Raw genomic sequence first — 20,430 nt, 5'->3', positions numbered from 1 at the left:
GCACCAATAACTAGTGGCAACTGCTCCAGGGCTGCATTAGTATTCCTGCTTAATTACCTATAGGCAGCGCGTACTGAATATTCATAGCTGCTTCCTGAGGAAGTTCATGTATCTTCAGGAAAAGGTCTAATGCCTGTCCAAGCCCTGTGCGCGGCGCAGCTGTGGCACGCTCCAGTCTCGTGCGGAGAGCATGGAAGAGAGCTCTGGAGCAACTGCTACCTCCAGGCACCTTCGAAGCAGCCTGAGCAAGCTCATTGGCAACTGGATGAACTGGGAATGGCCTCTGAGCCCAGGCTGATGGCGCAGCCTTTGCTCCCAGAAGCGCAGTGATGTACCCAGCACGGTACCACGGCAGCGCCTTGGAGCCACCTCTGAGTTAGAGGCAACTTCCTCTCTGCTGCCTTTGTAAAGGAAAAGGATCACAGTAGGAAAATGTTTCAATTTGCTAAGAAGTAATTCTGAGAGCACCATTTCTCCTCTGAAAAAGCTACTTACAGACCTGTCGTAAGGACACGTTTTTCAGAAAAACATACAAAATGCGCAAAGATTCAAGCTTAGCATTTATCCTCAAGCGTAAAGTTGCAGGACTCAACAATGAGGCCAGAAAGCTCTGTCTCCTCTCTGAATCAGGCCTGATTTCAACACTTGGCTACGAAAGTTGTTCCCTCTGCCACAAACAAATGAGCAACATGCCATTTTCAAATCATAATGGCTGCGGTAAAGGGCAACCATGCGTGTCCTGACCCACAAATAAACGCTTCTGAAAAAGGGTGCATGCAGCAAAAATGGGTGGTAATTCCCGGAAGTTGTTAAATTTCTACCTTACACCATCCTCTAAGATGACTGATAGCAGTCAGATAGCTTTGTGGATTATGTTCATGAAATATAATTACTCTTGCACTCATTAAAGGTACTCTGCTGTAAATATTGCAGCAAACACAAGCTAGAAAGGACATGCCAAGAAGCTAATAAAATTCTAATATTGAGGAAAGGTCAGCAGTCCTTTACCCGGGCTGTCATTGCAGTCAGCCTCCCAGGTCAAGCTAATACAAGGTTCCCTGAAAATGTTTGTAGATGTGATGCCTTAGAGACAGCTGGACCAGCTTACACAGACGTAGTAGTTCACCACATTCACATTCAAACGTGTTCTCCTGTTCTCCAGAGTGAAGGACACCGCACATGCTTTTTTTTATTCCTTCAATGGGTAACGAAACCCAGCAGTCTGCATTCTGCAAATAGAGAGCAGGTTACTCCCTCTGCCCCTAACAGAAAACCCCAACCCAAAACCTCCCACTGAAAAGAGCTTTCCACGAGACAATCATGCAGTGATCTCACTGACTATCAGCTTGGGCTGTGTTGATTTTGTCAGTGTTCCTTGACTAAAGCCTGTAAAGTCCATAATACATAGCTCCCATAAATAAAATGCTAGAAATGTGCCTTGAAACTAATTGGATCAAACTTATTAATAAATTTGCAGTAACATTTCAACTGCTGACTCCTCTTTTCAGGTGTATGCCCAGGCACCTGCAGAGCAAGTAGAACAAAACATGCTCCCAAACTCAGGCTTCTGAAAGTCTGACCTGCGGCCAGCATCTGTGTGCCCCACACCGTTCATCACCCGGGGGAATACGCTACAGTGGAAAAAAGCTACACAGTAAAACCAGAGCTACCGGCTAATTATTTCAAGGGGCTGGCGAGATCCAAGGTACGGTTCTGCCAGCCATGGTGCCGGGGAGGACTGCAGGGCATGGCGGGTAGGTCGCAGGTCTCTTGCTGAGAAGCTCCTGCGGTCTTTATGCAGGGAGATGAAAAGCATCCTACCCCACTCCAAACACAACTACTTTAGTTAGGGTCTGCTGGTGGGAAGAAGAAGAGCTTATACTATGGTAGTCGAAATGCCGAAGTGAAAGGCACGTTTTCCAGGGACCCAGAGTGGGAGCAATCCCTGTATTCTTCTATTACAGAAAAGGGACCTTGCGGTTTTATGATCAATCCTATTCTTCTTGCAAAGCAAAATGGTAATCCTAAGAGTGGTTAAAAAGCGTGGCTGATGTGTAACGGGACAGCATCCAGCCCGTGCAATCCCACCTCCCACACAACCCTCCCTCCACCCCACAAAAGCCTGTAAGCTGCAGGAACGCGTCTCTTCTGTTTTTATCTCAGCTCACGGCAACGCATGTGGATTCCCATCAATATTTAGCCCTAAAAAAAAAATTTATAAATCCATCATAAATATTAAACACCAGAGTACACTGGCAAGTTTCCCTGAAAACAAACTTCAAAAAATAATCTCCAAAAAGGACGTCAAGGCCCTTGGGAGAACTGACACTGGCATGTCATCAGATGTTGTCTCATAAGGCTAAATTAAGCATCTGACCAGAGTTTAATTTCTGTAAAAACTCATGCTAATTTAAATTGCTTTAGATTTAATTAAAAATGCTTTTCTATAGAGATAATAATGTAACTCGGTTAATTAGTATCAAGTGGCATCTAGAGGGCATATTTAAACCTAATCTGGAGAATAAATAGAGCTAATTAACAATCAGAATAATGCTTTATGATTGCCTTTTGTTTATAAATGCTATAATGTTCAATATGCTATTAAATGAAATTGGTAATTAGTATATATCAAAGTTACTTTTTAATGCTCCCTTACCCAAAGAATATTTCTTACGCACTCTTTTTCAGATGGTCTGAACACGTTTCATTTCTGGGGGAGAGAGGAGGGGGAATGGGAACCGCTGTATGACGTCTGGACCGACACGAAGGCAATTAGGAGCAGCTCAGGCATCTCCCCTCACGCGGACCATACGTGTTTATGAGCTGGGGGGGGACATCCCGCAAGGCATGCGCTGGCATCTGTGCGGTGTCTGCCCAAGCGCACTGCTGACCGTGGCACTGGCGAGTGCGGGGAAGGTTTGCAGGCTCAGCTCAGGTATTTCACCCCATGTACTACCCCACGAGCAGCACCACAGTGCCATTTGAGGGGTAGGGAGGAGGCAGGTTCTGCCTTCAAACTCTAAGCCTTGGAAAACCAGAGAGCTGTGGTTCTGGGGAATGAGAATGGCTCTGAGCTTTGCTGCAGTATCTTTCAAGGAGTGAAGCTTGTAAAAGAAAGTGGTGCTAAGAGCAAGGATGTGCCTCCACAAGAGTGATGGCTGGGAAACTGCAGGCGCTAGCATTTGAGCTTGGAAGAAAACGGGCAGACTAGATCTGGCATCAGGCTCTTGTTTCTACCTGACTTCTTGCAGGCAAACACGAGCTCCTCCCGAGTCATCTGAACCCATGCAGCTGCCGACCTCCCGCTGGGCTCAGAGCAAGGCAGAGGGACCTTGTGCCTGTAACTGGAAAAGGCTGTGGAGATGCCACCAGAGCTGAGCATGGCCAAAGGGCTCAGAGGGCTGCCCTTGGCCTCGGATGAAGTTCCTGTCATCCTCCAACCTCTCCTGTGCCGACAGGTTTGACTGGATTCACTAAAGTAAATAAAATCACTGAAGTACTCTAAATTACAACATGCATAAAAAGCAGGGGGGACCAACTCCGTCTTTCTGTCTCCTTTAGTGGTTAAAAATCAGAAATAACCCCCCCAAACACAATTAAAATAAAAAGCACTTTCATCTAGTAATCTGCACTACCATGCTGTGCAATTTTTTGAAGCACCATCAAATGCAGCACATGTCCTACTTGTACTTTTTATCCATAATTCTGTGTATTCCTCTCTTTTTAATGCCTTGCTAATGCTGAAAAATCCTTTAGCTACCCAGAGCAGTCCATTTCAAAAAAGGAAAGTGCCTCTTTTCTCATGACAAAGCTCCAGCATTACTTTGTAGAACAAACTTTCAGAATCAACTTTGAAGAGCATAGGAAGAAAAAAAGTAATTATCATTAACAAGATTAAAAGCTAGCCACAAGCCCAGGAACTGCTGCTCTAGCCTCTGTGAGATGACTCCCACGCCAGACTGCAGCCACACACTTCCCTCTACAACAAGCACATCTTCAGCACCAAGAACACGTCGAGATGATTTACATGGCAGAGGTAGGTGTCAGCAGACACAAACCGACCGCACCCGAGATCCCAAACGCCAGAAAAACAATCAAAGGAATTTGTCTGTGTCCTACAAGCTGGACTAGCCTCAAGTGCAGACAAAAACACTGGAAGAAATAGGAACATATGGTATAACACTTCCCAGCACGGCAAACAGCCATGGCAACCACTTCTGGAGATAAAATTAGATTGGGGAAGCAACGCTGGAGAGAAACAAAGCCAAGCATGAACTCTGAAAGCATTTCAGCTCAAGGTCATGGAAATACTCGCCATGTGACATCACCAGTGGTATCGCTCTACCTTTTCTTTCTGGACAGATCTGCATAAGCCAATGAAACCCTCAGAAACACTCAGCTGCAGACAGAAATGAAAGTGCGCTACAGTCGTTTGCAGTATTTTTGATGCTGATTATTCTGGAGACTAAAACAAGGCCGAAACTCAAAATAACTATCAACAAATAATTGCTGGTTTCTCCAAAGTACAAAGTAAATAAAAGCATTATTTTGGTGAGTATCTAAGCTAAAAAGGAGTACTTGTAACTTGTAACAAAAAGTTTCTCTTTATGAAGAACCAAGGATATAAATCTCTCATTTTTGAAGAACCAAGGATGTAAATCTCTCATTTTAAGGTCTCTCAGAAAACACTTAAAAACTGTTCCTTCCTGACTTCATCTACCCTGCACAAAGACCATACAATTGGTTAGCTCTGAAGGGTACAGTGGGAAGGGGGGTTTGTGGTAGAACATGGATTGTGACAAATGCTCCCCAGCTCTGTAACACCACAAGAACTTTGAATGGTCCTTCTCAAAGTTTTAAGCTACAAGAAAGATACTGTTATTTTTGTGACAGTCAACATCTATCCTATAAAACTTGCCTAACTTTGCACAGCTGGTGACAGCACTAGTCGAGTACGTACCAACAGTGACTTGCAAAGAGTCACCTGGCCTTTCTACAAACAGGAACCAGCTAGAATATCACGACATCAAGTAATGAAAAATGTTAATGGTTGGATACAAAGTCCCAGTCGTGATGGTTATAGTCTAAGTCCCTCATTTCAAGCTCCTTTAGGTTATACATAATCTAGTAATAATATGCTGTATCGTCTGTATTAAGGAATAATAAATAAAAATACTCAACACCATTCAAAGCTCCTTCACTGATCCCTGTGTTTAGGAGCTGACTGGAGAAGTAAGGAAGCATTTGGAGCAAACAGATGCATCCAAACCAAGCAATTAAAAAACAGGCATCAGTGCTTCCAGAGACCAGTGGCCCAGTTCTGCCACTAACTGCTAGCAATATCAAGTTACCCAGACTGGTCCTACATGAAAACATTTGCAAACAAATCTTAGACTAACCAAAGACAATGAACTGGAGACCAAGAGAATTCAAGTTACTAAGAGGTAATTTCCTCTAACTATCAAATACATCTGAAAATTTTACAATTACCATAACTGTTTCTTTTCTCTAATTAAAAAAAAACCCAAACCAAATCACACAATAGCCAAGCTCCACTCCCCAAACCCAAAGCATATCCCCAGCTTTCACCAGGAACTACCAATGTAAAGCCTAGCAGGCAGGACAGATAGGGGGGCAGATCCTGCACAGGCAAAAGCAGAGCTCAAGCTGCCCCGTCTTTCTCGAAAGGCGGACAGGGAGCAGTGGCATCAGTGAAGTTGGACTCTCCTTCCGCACACGGGGCATCAACCCACTCGCAACATACCTGGCGAGGGCTCAGAGGTACACAACGTGCTTGCACACCTGCTTAAGGAAAGATAACTAGTATAATGGCCACCAAACTATTCAGAGAATTCATGCGGGGTCCCAATACATGCTGGTGTTTTCACTGCAGGTCTCCTCCCTGGTGTTTGCTTTAGAATGAAAGGAGCCGGTGAAAGTGGTGGGATCAAAACCACGAAGCCTGAGGTTTCCGTACGCACAGTGACTGCAACCATGGAAGTATCCTTACAGAGATCCCTCACTGTCCTTCATCCCAGAACCAAGAGATAAACCTCTTCAGTTTCCAAAGCAGGTGTTAAAGTCACTTCAGTGAGCCAGACAAACCACTTCCAGGGGATTTTTTTTCTGAAGGGGAAGTAACACGTTGTGCAAGTTAAGAAACCCCACAGACAGAAACTCCTGGCCATTATCTGCTTGGGGAAGATTCAAAGCAATGAAGACAGCAAAAGGCTTTATCTCCAAAAGAAGCTTTCTGAAAGCACAAAGGAAAGTCAGGCAAAACTACTCTGAAGTTTGAAATGGCACATATTAAACCAGTGATTTAGTAAACGATCTTTTACCTAAAACTCTCAATCTCTCTGCTCCAACCACCACTTCGTTGTCATCTGCAGAAAACAGCAATTTTCCAGAGAGGGTTTTCACCTCAAATTTTTGGCTGTGTGCTTCCACTGCTTGGGGACCTAGAGAGAAGAAGAGATTTAGCACAACCTTTTAGTGAAAAGTATAAGAAAATCACCCAGCAGCTTCATACATTTAATAAACCCATCTGCTGAGATTCTCCTAACAGATCTGCAGATACAACCTGTATCTGACACATCAAAGAGGGAGGTCTGTGCTTTTCAGAGGGTGACCTCTCATTAGAAAAGGGCAGTTTTCTACCAAAGTAACAACCCTTCAACTGTTTCTACTTACGTTTTTGTTAATGCTTATGTGTGTCATAAAATCACCATTAAACCTGGGATGGCTGGGAAATTTTAATGAGAAGACAGATGCACACGTGAAATAGCAATGCACATACCCAGCCATGCTTTGAGAGTATTGGTGCAGCTGTAAGAGGCATCAGGTGTTCCTGAGTACATTTTCTTTGGACTGATGCTGCAGTATAAAAGATTTCTGGGTTTCTGACTCTTAAATATACCCTGATTAAAATGATATCGATGTCATGCACAGTGCAATTTGAAAAAAATACCAGAGACTAACATCACCACAGGAGAAAATGTTTTCTTTTAGACCATTTCAATCATGTGCAAGCCAAGACAAACAGCAGTCTCCCCCGTTTCAGAAAGGTTTTAGATGTGCAAAACCTTCCTTCATAGCTCTTACTTCAGTTCTGCTTCTCCTGCAGGCTGCTGTGCAGGGCAGTGCTGGAAAGCCTCTGGCAATGTGCTTTGTTGGGGAACCTGATAAACATCAGCTGTCTGAAGAGCAATTCTGTGCAGGCCTGTGGCTCAAAAGCTGCAATGAGCAGACCCCTCGGTTACCCAACCTAAGGTAAACTTTGGACAAACCACCATCTAACAGCCTTGCGCAACCCAGTCTCAGCCACAGCCACCCTGGAACATGGTACTGCAGCTGATCGGACTTCCCATGACTTCTGGCCATCTTCCTGACTAGGCTCATTTCTCAAAAGGCAAGAGAAAGCAGAGCTGACAGACAGCATTTTCTTATTAGCAGTTTCTAAGTCCATCCATACACAGGTTTGCCTCCACAGGTCATCTGTAGTGGCATCAGGACACACAAAGAAACACGTGCATGGTTTGGACTAGAGAAAAGTGAGGCTATGCCAAGGTTCCTGGAAACACTTAAAAGTCCTGCAGCCACTCAGAAAATCCAGTACTTTCAAGACAGAAGTTTGATTTGTATCTTGCTGATTAACTGCCTCCTTACCCATCATTGCAGCAAACACTACATGGGACCACGACTTTGCTCCTCTCGGAAACCAAAGCTGTGGCTGAACACAGAAGCAAGCGCAGTAACCAGAATATCACACTGGGAGACGTCACTGACTGCGTCCTCCCAGGAATGATGAAACAGAGGTGTTTAAGTGAACCAGATACCCTCTTGAAAATATATGGAGAGCCAACAGACTAAGGATGTTAATTCTGAATGTGAGAATTGGGGAGCTTGGGGTTGAATTTATTTCCTTCCTCCAGGCAATTTTCATGCGTGCTGCTTAAATCATTGCTTACTGAAGCTGCATATTTAATTATTTAATACTGTGACTAGAGGCCAAGATGTTATATAAGCAAACCAAACAACCCAGTCTCATGTAGAAACAACGTATTTATGGATTACTGGCTCTGCCACACAGCAATGCTTCTCCCCATCCCTAGATAAATCTCAATAAATAAATATCTATCCTACATCATATATATAGTATATATTACCACATATAATGCATAAAGATTTTTCACAAGAATTTGGGAGGGGACACAGTCAGGACAGCTGACCCCAACTGACTAAAGGGATATTCCATACCATATGACATCATACTCAGCACATAAAGCTGGGGGAAGAAGGAAGGACAGTGTTTGTCTTCCCAAGTAACTGCTACGTGTGATGGAGCCCTGCTCTCCTGGGGATGGCTGAACACCTGCCTGCCCATGGGAAGTGGGGAGTGTTTTGCTTTGCTTGTGCGTGTGGCTTTTGCTTTACTTATTAAACTGTCTTTATCTCAACCCACGAGTTTTCTCACTTTTACTCTTTGATTCTCTCCCCCATCCCACCAGGGGGGGGGAGTGAGCGAGCGGCTGTGTGGGGCTCAGCTGCCACCTGGGGTTAAACACAACACTGACCCTAAAGTCATACAACTAACCTTTCTGTCTCCGGACTGGCTTTCAAAGGAAAATGGTCTGTTTCATTATCAAAAGCACCAGCCAGCTGCCTCTGCAGCACAGCTTTCATGTCTCTAGCTTTGTTTCTACAAAGTGGAGCGAAGTTTTCATTTGTACTTCACAAGACACCTGGGCACTCCTGCGTGCTGTCTGAAGCCAGCACTGCATCCCATAACACACCCGCTTTCATCCCTGCTTCCTTCTTCCACGCAGCTGTTCCCCCTCCTTACCTGTTACAAGGCGAGAAAGGACTTTAGTCTTCTCGTTGAGGATGTTCACTGTCACGTTTCTGGCAGACTGGAAGTACAGTGGGTTGCCCTGGAACGAGACGGCGAGAGCAAGCACATGAGACGGGGAGGGGATGGCTGCTGCTCATGGCCCCAGGGTTGGGCGGGTGGCTGAGGTGCAGGCTACCCTGCATTAATTTTTGTTGTCCTGGATAAAACCAGAGCCCACACCTCTGTCTGACCCAGATACTGTCCCAGAGACTAGCCATGGTTTAGGGATGGCTTTAATGCAAGTGTAAGACAACCAATCTGTTATTTTGAGATGTGCAGGTGATATGGGACCTGACCTAAGCTTCCCCAAGGCCATGGTGTTTTGGGGGGTGGCTGACTGCAGCAGTGCGTTTAGTCAAAACTGCATTATTACACAGTGCCTCAGACGGCTCCAGGGGGTGACCGTGTCCGCCTGCCACAGCCACAAGAGCGAGCAATGCCTAAGGGCTGTGAACGAGAGAACCTTAACAGGTAGGAAAGTGCCTTTGGCATCAAAGCACTTGGGAACCATCCTGCATGTACCACCATAACATTCCAGTGGGATGCCAGCTTGGGACCAGACCCGTCCCATCAAGTCTGGAGATACACAAGACATGAAGTTTTCCCCACTCCCCACTTGACCACACCGACTTCTACCCAGTTTTCATTTTTATGCTTTAAATACACCTCTGAGAGAAGAGTTAGAGCAGCTGTTAGCACAGAGGAGCCACACAGCTACCTGGCAGCAGATAGGAAATACCTATCCATCTCAGGTATTCCTCCTGCAGAGCGGAGCCAAAGGAGACCCACAGAGAAAACCATCTGGCTCCTTCTGTGTGCAAACACATCCAAGACACCCGGGAACTTGTGTTTTCTACAGGCAGCCACAGTCTACAAGGTTGGTTTCTCAGGAGCTATTAGCCACCTACAGCACTAGCACAGGGTGACCCCAACTGAAATCAGCCAAAAGTCGAATGTACGAGGTAGAAATTCACTGCCAGCATCTCTTCATAATGTCTAAAGCAGGCAGCTGATTAAATTCATCAACTGACTAAACCACAACATTTGTAGAGAGGATAAAATAGCAAGAACATCAGCAGGGAGTTGAAAATGTTATAGAACCATAGAATGGTTTTGGCTGGAAGGGACCTTAAAGATCATCCAGTTCCAACCCCCCTGCCATGGGCAGGGACACATTCCACTAGACCAGGTTGCTCCAAGCCTCATCCAGCCTGGCCTTGGACACTCCCAGGGATGGGGCATCCACAGCTTCTCTGGGTAACCTGTCCCAGTGCTCCCCACCCTCTCCGGGAAGAACTTCTTCCTGATATCCAATCTACACCTCCCCACTTTCAATTTAAACCCGTTACCCCTTGTCCTGTCACTACAGGCCCTCGTAAAAAGTCCCCCCCAGCTTCCTTGTAGCCCCTTCAGGTACTGGAAGGTGCTATAAGGTCTCCCCGGAGCCTTCTCTTCTCCAGGCTGAACAAGCCCACCTCTCCCAGCCTGTCCCCATGGCAGAGGGGCTCCCGCCCTCTGAGCATCTTCGTGGCCTCCTCTGGACTCGCTCCAAGTGGTCAATATCCTTCTGATATTGAGGGCTCCACAGCTGGACGCAGCACTCCAGGTGGGGTCTCACCAGAGCAGAGTAGAAGGGCAGAATCCCCTCCCTCGACCTGCTGGCCACACTTCTCTGGATACAGCCCAGGATACGGTTGGCTTTCTGGGCTGCCAGCGCACACGGCCGGCTCATGTTCAGTTTTTCATCCACCAGTACCCCCAAGTCCTTCTCCTCAGGGCTGCTGTCCATGTGTTTCCTCCACCAAAAGTCTTTTTCCAGTGTTTTAAAACCTTTCCATTATGAATGAATAATGATGGGGACAGAGGATCGTGTACGTCAGACATGTTCTCCTTGCCTCCTGAATTTATAAGGAACATAACTAGTATTTGCACAGATGCCATTTTTCTGGATCACGGCAGGACTGGATTGTCTGCATATAAAACATAACAGGAACACAGGAATGCACTCATGGGAGTCTTGTGATGGACTGGAACTTCAAGGAACACTTCTAGTGATGGGCAAACAATTCCCAGCAGTGTTTGCAGAACACAAAACTCAAAAAACTAAACGAAAACCAGCCCCACGTGTGATCAAACATTCACAGTAATCACATTTGTTGCCTTAAGTATTTGTGCTGCATGCACCCCTGGGATGAGCCCTTCAGCATAAAAAGGGGGAAATGGGATTTATTTGATCAATTATAACTAGACCCTTATGGCTATGTTCAGACTATTTCCAACTAAATAAAAATAGTAAAGAGAAAGAATTCCACTTAATCATTTCCAGACCTTGGACAAGTTTCAGAAGCTCTTGGGGTCTCTGTCTCCTCATACACTAAATGAGGACAAATCATCCTTAGATACCTCTGCAATGTGTTTGACAGGTAGTGTAGTATATGAAAGTGAAATATGATTAAAAGTGAGAAGGAAGGAGCAGTGATAATGACTGGTAACGATTTTGCTCTTTTTTATTAATTTTTATTTGTGATCTTCTAGAACCTAGAAATTAATGTTGATTACTATTTTATGGTTAACAGCACAGGAAAAAAGATGGCTTCACTTGAACAGCCACTTGATCTGATATTAATTCTCCCCAGCCCTGATCAGAGACCTAATTTGAACATCCCCAGCGATAGCAGTTTACTGCTACGTTTTCATCTTGCGCTTACAGATGAAGGATATTTTAAAGGCAGATAGTTACAATCTGCATAATCTACAGTTGAAGGTGAGACTATAACCACTATAAACATGCCATATGAAGCACACAAAGGTCACAATTTTGACTTTCACTATTTGACTTTTGTATATGGAGTTATGCATGTAGCTAGAATGTTTTGAAAAGGCCAGAAAACCTTCTAGTACGTATCCAGGTATGAAAAGTCATTAAATCCCCATGGCTTTTAAAACTGGTTATTGATCTGCATAACAGGGGATTGCACTACAGAAGTACGACAAGATAAGCCAAGTGGTTAATATAAAAAGAGCTACAGAAAAAGTTGCTCTGAAGAAGTCTTACAAGACAAGCGAAGAGCTGGTATAGACCTACGAAAGGCCTAAAATACATAATCAGACCTTGAAACGCTTACCCCAGCATAGTCATCTCATTCACTGATTCAGAGCTCAGACTCACGCAGCCTTCAAAAAAACTAAATTTCCCTAATGGAAGAGTTATGTTTTTATTGGTCTGCAGGGAAGGAACATTTCAAGCACTTAATGCAATGCCTGCTCTCATTTCCATAATTCTTCTTCCATTAAGAAGTGAGCTGAAAAAATTACTCCCTTTTGCTGAAAATTCTGCAGATTTTCTCCCCATCATCTTCTGTTCACAAAGGTAACAACACTGACATCTTTTACACACCAAACATTTAAAAAGTGTTTCCTCTGTTGCAAGCTTGGTGATGATGCCAGCTTCCTTCAATCACGCACATGTTTAACTAAAGCGTTAAAAAATCCTTAAACAATTAGAAATTATAACAGAAAAGACAAAATCTTGCACTTCTCATACTTTCATGTTATCATGACACAAAATTAAGAATTCTGATGCACATGAGCAAGTGGAAGTCTAGATCAACAGGACACCTTCATCACAATAAAAATAATTATGTAGTGAAGTAATATTCTCATAAACTGTCACAGAGTTAGAATTTCAGTGTGTAATAAACAACCACATCTGATTATAACACTCTAAGTATGAGACACGCCACATTTCTGAAGTATAATACACAAAAACGCAGTTTCGCATCTCTGCAGATAAATAATATTAAAGAAATCAATATATTGTACTCTTGGGATTGACGAAAATAAAATGGAAGTGAATGGGAAACTGTATTAAGTATTCTTTTGGGTTCAGAAAGTAGGGAAAATAATCTTTTTCTCCTTCTCTACCTTTTTCTCTCCACAAGGTTCAACCCAATTCTTCAGAAAAGTACATTTGAGATAAAATACAACTGACAGTGCCGAACACACAATAACCCAACATATCGCACTGCCTGCATGCTCTCTGATGTACCGACAAACTTGTCATTTGTTCTTCTTCCTCTCACCACAAACACAGCAACAAGGTTTGCCCGCACCTCTCGTCCAAGAGCCGACGCTGCCCCCGCCTTGCTCCTTATGCCCAGGGGCGGCTGTTAGCACTTCCACCTCCCTCCCACCACCCCGTTACCCACGCTGCGCCAGCAGAGTCCCAGTCCGCGTCCACCTTCGCCACCCCATTACACCGCCCTGAGCTACAGCCTGTGGTTTAACCCCCTATACACCTCTGCAAACTCAACCCGTGGTCACCTCCCTGCCGACACTCTTCTACGGCATTGTTTCGTTCCAGTGGTTCCTTGGATCATTTGGCTGGAGAAACTTAAGTAGAGACATCGATGGGAGCAGGATGCATTTTTTTTTTCCCTTCTGCCTGTTTTCCTGCTTGTTTCTGACTTATTTCAAGCATTTTCCTTACAGGACACTGACGGAGGATCCCACCCTGCTCTGGGCTGCAGATCCATTTCTGGGGCAGGGGAGGCTGGGATCTTTTGAGGACTCTTTGGGCTGGTTATCTACTTCCAGCCCACCATGAATCTACTATTCATCTCTGCCGGAAATCCTATGTAGTAAATACATCATTCTGCATCTTACTCCTGCCCCTCATCAGCAGACTCAATGGCTTAACAATAATGCAAATGTTTGTAGACACACAAAGGAAGTTGCCACAGTTACTCAGTGTATTAAAATGCTGGGCACATGCTGCAAAATAAAGAATGTGAAAAGTGCAAAAATATGTCAAAACAGTACATACAGCTTGTTTCCTCACTAAGCCATGAGGTATCCAGTGCGACATAGAAGCCTTCGCAAAAGGTATCGGCTGGTTGTTTGCCAGGGTAAACACACGGCAAAACAAGCCCTAAGAGCTCCCTGGCTGTCTGTCTTCGGTGCATTTTGCAAGAGATGCTAAAAACTCCTAGATCAGAGACTAAACCAGAAAAACACACCTTGACTGACAACCTTAATTTGCAGCTGAAGCAATCCCAACCAGTACTGCCTTTAAGGAAATTCTATACTCCAACAGATGTCCTTAGACTGTTTTAAGGAATTATTAAAAATATTTGGAAATCCTTTTCAATTTTAACAGGCAATTTAAAAATAATGCATTGCAGTCAGTGTGTTTTGTAATTGTCAAGAGGAGTAGCTTTGACTTGATCGTGTGGCTTCAAAGTTGTCACACAGTAAGTGCAAGTGAAGCTTGTGGAAATAATGGAAATAGTGAATTTCCTGCAGTCTTACAAATTAATGGGAAAAATTAAGATATTAAAGCACAATCCAGGGTAGCAAGGAGCAGTCAATGGAGAAGCCACTCAGCACCATTTTCCTGCTCAACTGTTCCTCTCACTGCCATTACAGACAGCAAACATCGCTCTATACACAGCTGGACTGTCAGAGGGCAAACGCTCGTTTTCTGTAAAGCGAGCAGCCACCCACAACGACAGCAGAAGCTCTCCTTCCCCTGCCTACAGCCACAAGCAGCACATTCACTGGCCTGCACCCTTGAGTGTTGTTTCAGGGAGCTGCAGATAGAGGAGAAATAGTCACGTGGGTAGTAACAAATATATTCTGTTCCTGAAATCCAACCCATCCTACTACAGTAGCAGCTAAATGTGAGCATAGTAATGCCAGCAGTGATACCCTCCTGCACTGCATTTGCTACTGCGAGGGACAACTCACAGCTCCACGAGTGTCAGGTATTTATGGCCTGTTAACTGAGACACAGAGCAATAATTTCAGGGTGGCTGGAACCCTAATATTATTTGAACGTACTTTTTCTTTAATCACTGATCTCTTTTGATCTCGATTTTGTCCTTCAAACAGTTGAATATAATGTTCATGTTACTAAATCCCTGTTTTAGTAAAACTTCTGATTTGACAGTGTAAGCTTTTCAGAGCAGAAGGAAAGCAAACCGTGAGTGGAATATGTAACCAACAGATTAAAAGAGAATGCCCTGGTCGACGCCACGTTTGTGTCTACAGGCGATCGCTTTTAGGAAGGAGGCAATAGGTGCGGTGCAGAGGTAATACATGCAGTCTGCATCCTCTTCTTCCAGGAAACAAACCCTTTTCACGAGTGTAATGAGCCCAGGTCATGTAACCTGGAGCTGTAACGGAGCTGATACAGCCCGACCTGCAACTGGCACTCAAAGACGTAAATGTAGTATCATGAACTGACTAGGTGTGCTGTGTTCCAACTTCTGACATTTTATGAAGTATTCAAATGCTTAAAACAAACAAAAAATCAAGTTCCTTCTTCTGTGCAAACCAGGTCCAGTCATCTTTGCAGAAACAGTCTCAAGAAGCTCAGAAAATACTATGGTCCCATCCAACATGACATACTTTTAACTGCATAGATAGTGCACATGTTGGAGTTCTGTGTCCAATACCACAATGCCCCCTTTATGGCATTCTTGGACGTTCATTTTAACAACAATAGAAACAAAAGATAAATTTAACAGTGCTGCATTAAACAATTATATCTCCGAGTCTTCTTTTTAAAGTGCAGCGAAGGCAGGTCTGTGATGCAAGACCTAAATGACTGGGTTCTGCTTTTGGATGGCTACCCAAGAGGGTTTGTATTCTTCACAGTGATTTATTCCTGGCCATCCAGGGGTTTCTCTCTTTAGAAGATTATCTGTAATAATCTCATTAACACAGTGCTTCAAGAGAGCGGCTGCTTCTTCAAGATGCCTAATCAGCTGCTTTGCAGCTGAAATTCTTCTGAAAATGAAATCACACTATGTCTGCTGACATTAAAAACAACACCAAAACCATCTCCAAGACGTTACATCTGCCTCGACTTCTCTGCTGTTCTCCTTCCTTTTTCACTTCATTGTCTTACGAGGAAAACCACAGATCACATGATGAAAGCGACAGACATACACGTAACAATAAGATGCAACCGTGCATGTTGGAGTTCTGTTCAGTATCCATGGGGGTGGGAAATCGGGATTTGTAATGTATCAAGGCTGCTGCTCATTCACAAAACTTTCTCTGTTGGTAGGACTGAACTGAGCATTACCGGCTTCGGAAAAATCCGATGCATTAAGCACGCTCAGCACCGGGAGTCCTCTGGCAAGACATCCTCAGACAACAGCTGAAATGAAGAGAACAGCACAACTTGTACAATGACCAAATAATTCTGACCATGCTTCAAGCACTTCACTGCACGCAGAGTTCACCCAAAGGCGTCGTACCAGAGCCCATCACATGCCTGCTGCTGATTAACCCTGCAGCCGCCGGGAAGGGCTCTCCCTCGTACAAACTAAGCAGGACTCAAGGAACTCTAATGCTCTGAAACCGGAGAACGGTCCTAGTTCTGAGCACACTGATCACCACTTCCAGTAAAAATCAATCGCGTACTCTCTAACCATTTCACTTCACTGAGTTCTCCTGCAGAAATACCAAACTGCAGCTGCTGCTCAGCGGCAGCTCGCACCCACCTGATCCTTGTCTACAGGAGGTGCGGGAGCAGCACGACTATGGATTTGTGCGGTTACAGCCCACTTTCTGCCTCGGGCTAGCCTAGTTACGGCCAGACTCCAGCGGTGACAGATCTCCTGCTGCAGCGAGCACACTGTAGGTAGGCACAAGACCGCAGGAGAGAGGGACAGAGAAGAAGGGAGCTCTGCTGCTGTTTAAAATACCCTAAATCATCCAACTATATAGCTAGTTCACTGCTCGTAACTTCTACTCCAGACAAGTCTGCAGACCTCTGTTCATGTGTTTTCATTTTTATGGCCTTTCTGGTATGCCTACTGCCTGCCTTAAACATCTTTTAAATCTGCTGGTAAATCACACCTCACCATCCATAAAAGGCATTTGAAGACAAAATTATACACAACTAGTAATTTTTGACGTACTTTCTCTTGCTATCAGCATTACTTGGATCACAGTACAGCCAGAAACACTTAAGATCTCGCTCAGTTAGTGAGGTGAATACACGTTAAAGAGTATATACAGTTAATACCAAGAAAGGCCAAGTAATATTTTCCAAAAGTCTGATTCAGCAGGCACACTTGGGTCCTGCAACTCTCACAGCACCTTTTAGGCATTTTGTCACCACACTGCGTAACGCCAAGTTCTACGTCCAGATATTTTTCTCTGGGAAGGCCAATAGTGTGGCCACCTCTGAACACTGCTTTGAAACCGTAACTTTCCTTTGCTGTGTGTCACGGATTGCTTACTTCTTGTATTAGATTATAAATGGCCACGCCAACTTACGTATGCGTGTAAAGTGTGAAACCTGAGTGGAGTTCCCCTGGTGTTACTGAAATTCAGCTGCTTCTAGTAAGAAGGCGGCAACACATTTCCATCTGTCTGGACTGGGAAAAAGAATCCATGAGCCTCTGATTCATCTGCATCCATATGCTGATATGTAGACAATACTTATGGACACACAGACATATGCGAGGTAGCCAGCAACAAAAATCAATCACAGATCACAGCATGTGATTTGCCTAATTATGAGTAACACCTCACATTTTTTATCTACGCAAAAAGCACTTTGTGAACAAGCAGATGGCATTGCCACGGGAAGGCACCATCCCCGACAGTTGCAGATGCAGAGCATTTACACAGCACGCTGAAAAAATGACACAACACAAGCTGCCTCCTGGGAAAAAGATTCAAATTGAACAAGTGTCACCAAACAAAATACACATATTTATTGATGTTCTGAACTTATCTGATCCAGCCTCCCTCCTCAAATCAAATACATACGCGCAGGCTAGGGAGTGATGCTATCTAGACATCATTAAAGTCTCTTAGACAGACCCGTCACGTGAGCTGCCTAGCACAGAAAAGCGGAGATGCAGACCAACTTGAGTCTAGTTCAAACCCGCAAACAATTTAAATCCACACAAGCAGAATCAATAGGAAGAAGCCCTGCAGAGAAAGCAATTACACTGCAGAGGCAACTACACCACAGCACGGTTACGGCTGGGAGGCAGGATGCAGAAGCCATCCTCACTTCTGTGATTACCCAGGGGAGTTCTCTCCCGTGCATCTGGCCTGTGAAATGACAAGGTTCAGCCTGGACATGTTCCTGCAATCAAAGCGTTTCTGCTTCTGGGCTTCTACTGCAAATATAAGGCTTTTCTTTGAGAAGGCTTTCCACAAAAGTAGAAGGCTTTCTACTGCAAATATAAGGCTTTTTGAGAGCTGCCCTTCACGTTTGCTGTGCTCCATAGGCAAATGCAGGTCAGTGCACCAGGACAGGTTTGCAGGGCTCTGCATGCTCTCCTTTTCAACAGCTCCATGGAAGTAATAATCCCATTTCCTGGATCTGCAACTATTGAGTCACTGGAGATTGCACTTGCCACTGTACAAGACGCAAAGAAAGATCATCTGACCACTCCTGGTGATAGAAAATTCAGGTTTTCTATTCAAATTCTTGCTTTTATTTGTAGTTTGCCTGCATTTTTTTCCCATCAGCTGCTGTAAACACATACACTGGTGTGACAGGTTTGAAGCAGCTATAAAATGATTGATGAAAACCACATTTTGGGCTTGTTGTGGGAATATTTATTGTAGAAATATACTCAGTTAACTCTGTATGGGCATATCTGGGAAAATGGGAAGGACAGAAAAGAAAAGCTGGGCCCACGACTGTACCTCTGATACCAAAACAATTTGATCTGTTTTAATTATGATACAGGGTTATGGGGTCACAGAGACATTTCCACAAACAGTTTTTGAATAGCTTTTATCTAACCACTTTGTTTCTTCTGCTGAAATGATCAATACTCAGCTTTAAGAAGGATGCTCTGTTGGTCTACATGACTAGACAGAGGCTTCCCCACAGGAATAAACACAGGGACAAAACTCTGAGCGGCAGTGCCGTAACAGTCCGTGTGTGCGTTAGTGCCAGACGAACTGTCCTGGGGAGGAAGGGCTGCAAACCTCCATCCGCCTCAGAGAGACCTAACAGCTAACAGCCAAGGCACCAGTACCCTTGAAAAGGTGGAAGTAGTACGCTCGACAGATGCAGCTAAGCATGCAACATGAAACGGGATTGATCCAGAGGAAAGATGCTAAATCCTGATGGACGTTGCTACACTGAACACACGTACCTACAGAGAGAGCATGACAGCAAATGTCTCATCAGGGGGACACTTGCATGCACAGGGGTAGGGTGCTCTGTGTTGGGATCTGGCTGCATCTTGTGGCTGCCATTCAGTCAACACTCGATTATCTGCTTCAGGGTGAAGAGAGGAGAGGAATGCAGGGTATTGTCATGGTGCAGGGCCGATAAGCAGAAGTACATCCCTAACCAACAGCACTGGGGAGCTGGGGAGTGGTGTTTCAAGAGATGTCAGGCTTGCAGAAAGAGCAGCAGATGGTTTTTCCATGCCTGGAAGAAAACAGAAATGTTGTTTGGGGAAATGGTGAGTAATGGCAAAAGGAGACAAAGAAATTGGGATGTCTGAAGGTAAAATAGAGTGCAGGGAGGCATCTAAAAGCCAAGGACCCCAAATTACTCTCTGGGCAATCAGCAGGGTGGCTCAGCCTGCCTGGTTGTCTCCACTTTTAAGCTGAAGGTATTTGCCTCCTGATGTTTTTATTCCTGAAGTTCTTTCAAAACTCTGGAGGAACAGAACTGATCAGTGAAGACACCCAGCCAGAGGCTCCTACCAGGGAGGAGCACAGGAAGGGTCCTGCCTGCACGTTCCCATTTCTTCTGCTTCAGCTAAGCTACACTTCCCAGAGTGCTGCATAATAGATAATGTTGCAGAGAGAAACAAAAAGCCTGCTGCTCTCCCAACTGCGTACCAACATTAAGGTTCATCATTTATAAATAACAGTTGGGATTTTAAGGAAACATACACAGCAAAAGTCAGTTTGCAGTAGGAGGTGGGGATTTCAGGAGTGTAGCACCAATACAGATAAAATATTTGGGCTTGAAGCAACAGTAAACATGCAATAAAAGGTGCTTCTCAGCCTAGAAGTATTGACAACATACGTGTCATTGCCCTGCCTGGCCTTTACCTCATTTAAACGGTGGAGGATGTTCTGCAAAAAACTGGAGGGGGCAGGTTCTGAACGCTCAACCACAGAGGGCATCAGAAGAAACACCTTCAGGTTCATCCCATCAACCCACTGCCTGAGCGCCACAGCTCTTTGGAAACCAAGACCCTAAATCAGTTCAGGTTGAGCACTTACTCTTGGCCTTCTACAGCAATTGGTGTGCGTCTGGATGACAGATTATTTGGCGTCCACCGTGTGGCTACACCGGTGTGTACAACACAACCGTGAATCTGCTTAAGGGAAGAGATCACCTGCTCTAGGGTGATGAACAGCTCTGCCCACTTTGTAATCCTAACCCACAACACACACCTTAAAAAATGATTTCATGAAAACCAATGAGTTCATACACTTCCAGATCAACCTTATCAAAAGACAGACAACAGCTTTTGGCTAAAGCATTGAAAGCCCTGCTGGAGAGATATGTTTGTTCTGCCAGA

At 44.6% G+C, this 20,430-nt stretch overlaps 1 protein-coding gene across 1 annotated transcript in view; it reads right to left on the bottom strand.

Moving 5' to 3' along the window:
- SGCD (sarcoglycan, delta (35kDa dystrophin-associated glycoprotein)) overlaps nucleotides 1–20,430 on the bottom strand; it is a gene marked incomplete at its 5' end in the record, with an annotated part of 74,866 nt that overhangs the window by 42,703 nt on the left and 11,733 nt on the right. The window contains 2 exons of the mRNA XM_010153057.1: nucleotides 6,342–6,461; nucleotides 8,846–8,933. Of these exons, the coding sequence (XP_010151359.1) occupies nucleotides 6,342–6,461; nucleotides 8,846–8,933 (208 nt within the window). The remainder of the gene's footprint in view (nucleotides 1–6,341; nucleotides 6,462–8,845; nucleotides 8,934–20,430) is intronic.

This window comes from Eurypyga helias, unplaced genomic scaffold (genome assembly GCF_000690775.1).
Source record: "Eurypyga helias isolate BGI_N326 unplaced genomic scaffold, ASM69077v1 scaffold6856, whole genome shotgun sequence".
NCBI lineage: Eukaryota > Metazoa > Chordata > Aves > Eurypygiformes > Eurypygidae > Eurypyga > Eurypyga helias.
This window is presented reverse-complemented; position numbering and strand designations above follow the sequence as displayed.